This window comes from Penaeus monodon, chromosome 21 (assembly GCF_015228065.2).
Source record: "Penaeus monodon isolate SGIC_2016 chromosome 21, NSTDA_Pmon_1, whole genome shotgun sequence".
Taxonomy (NCBI): Eukaryota; Metazoa; Arthropoda; class Malacostraca; order Decapoda; family Penaeidae; genus Penaeus; species Penaeus monodon.
In genome coordinates this window covers 33,608,963-33,609,309 of record NC_051406.1, presented here as the reverse complement: position 1 = coordinate 33,609,309, position 347 = coordinate 33,608,963, and the positions used below count along the sequence as shown (strand labels likewise).

The window sequence follows — 347 nt, the reverse complement described above, 5'->3', positions numbered from 1 at the left end:
ACCATGTATTCTTCACATAATATTTTCTTCCTTCATTCTCCTTTCATCACGTTGTATACTATTCGTCTTGTTATTGTTGCTTTTGTTTTAACTGGAATTCTTTAGATTAATTTTTTTTCAGCTATTCATTCATTAATATCATCATTATAAACGTTTTACTGTTACTGTTAATTCGATTTTCTTATCAATTCTCTGTAAGGGAATCTAATCCTGAATTTTGTATTTCAAGAGAACGCATCTGATCTTCTTTTGTTTCTCGTCTTGCAGGTCAAGTAGGCAACGTTATAACGAATCGCAATGCAAACAGATTGGAGTTCGAGAGATTATTGGTAAGTCCTGTGCTATTC

General features: G+C 32.0%; 1 protein-coding gene across 1 annotated transcript in view; it reads left to right on the top strand.

The window, feature by feature from the left end:
• Positions 1-347, top strand: part of LOC119586436 — a gene marked incomplete in the record, with an annotated part of 196,777 nt that overhangs the window by 130,213 nt on the left and 66,217 nt on the right. The window contains 1 exon segment of the mRNA XM_037935164.1: positions 268-329. Coding sequence (XP_037791092.1) covers positions 268-329 — 62 coding nt within the window.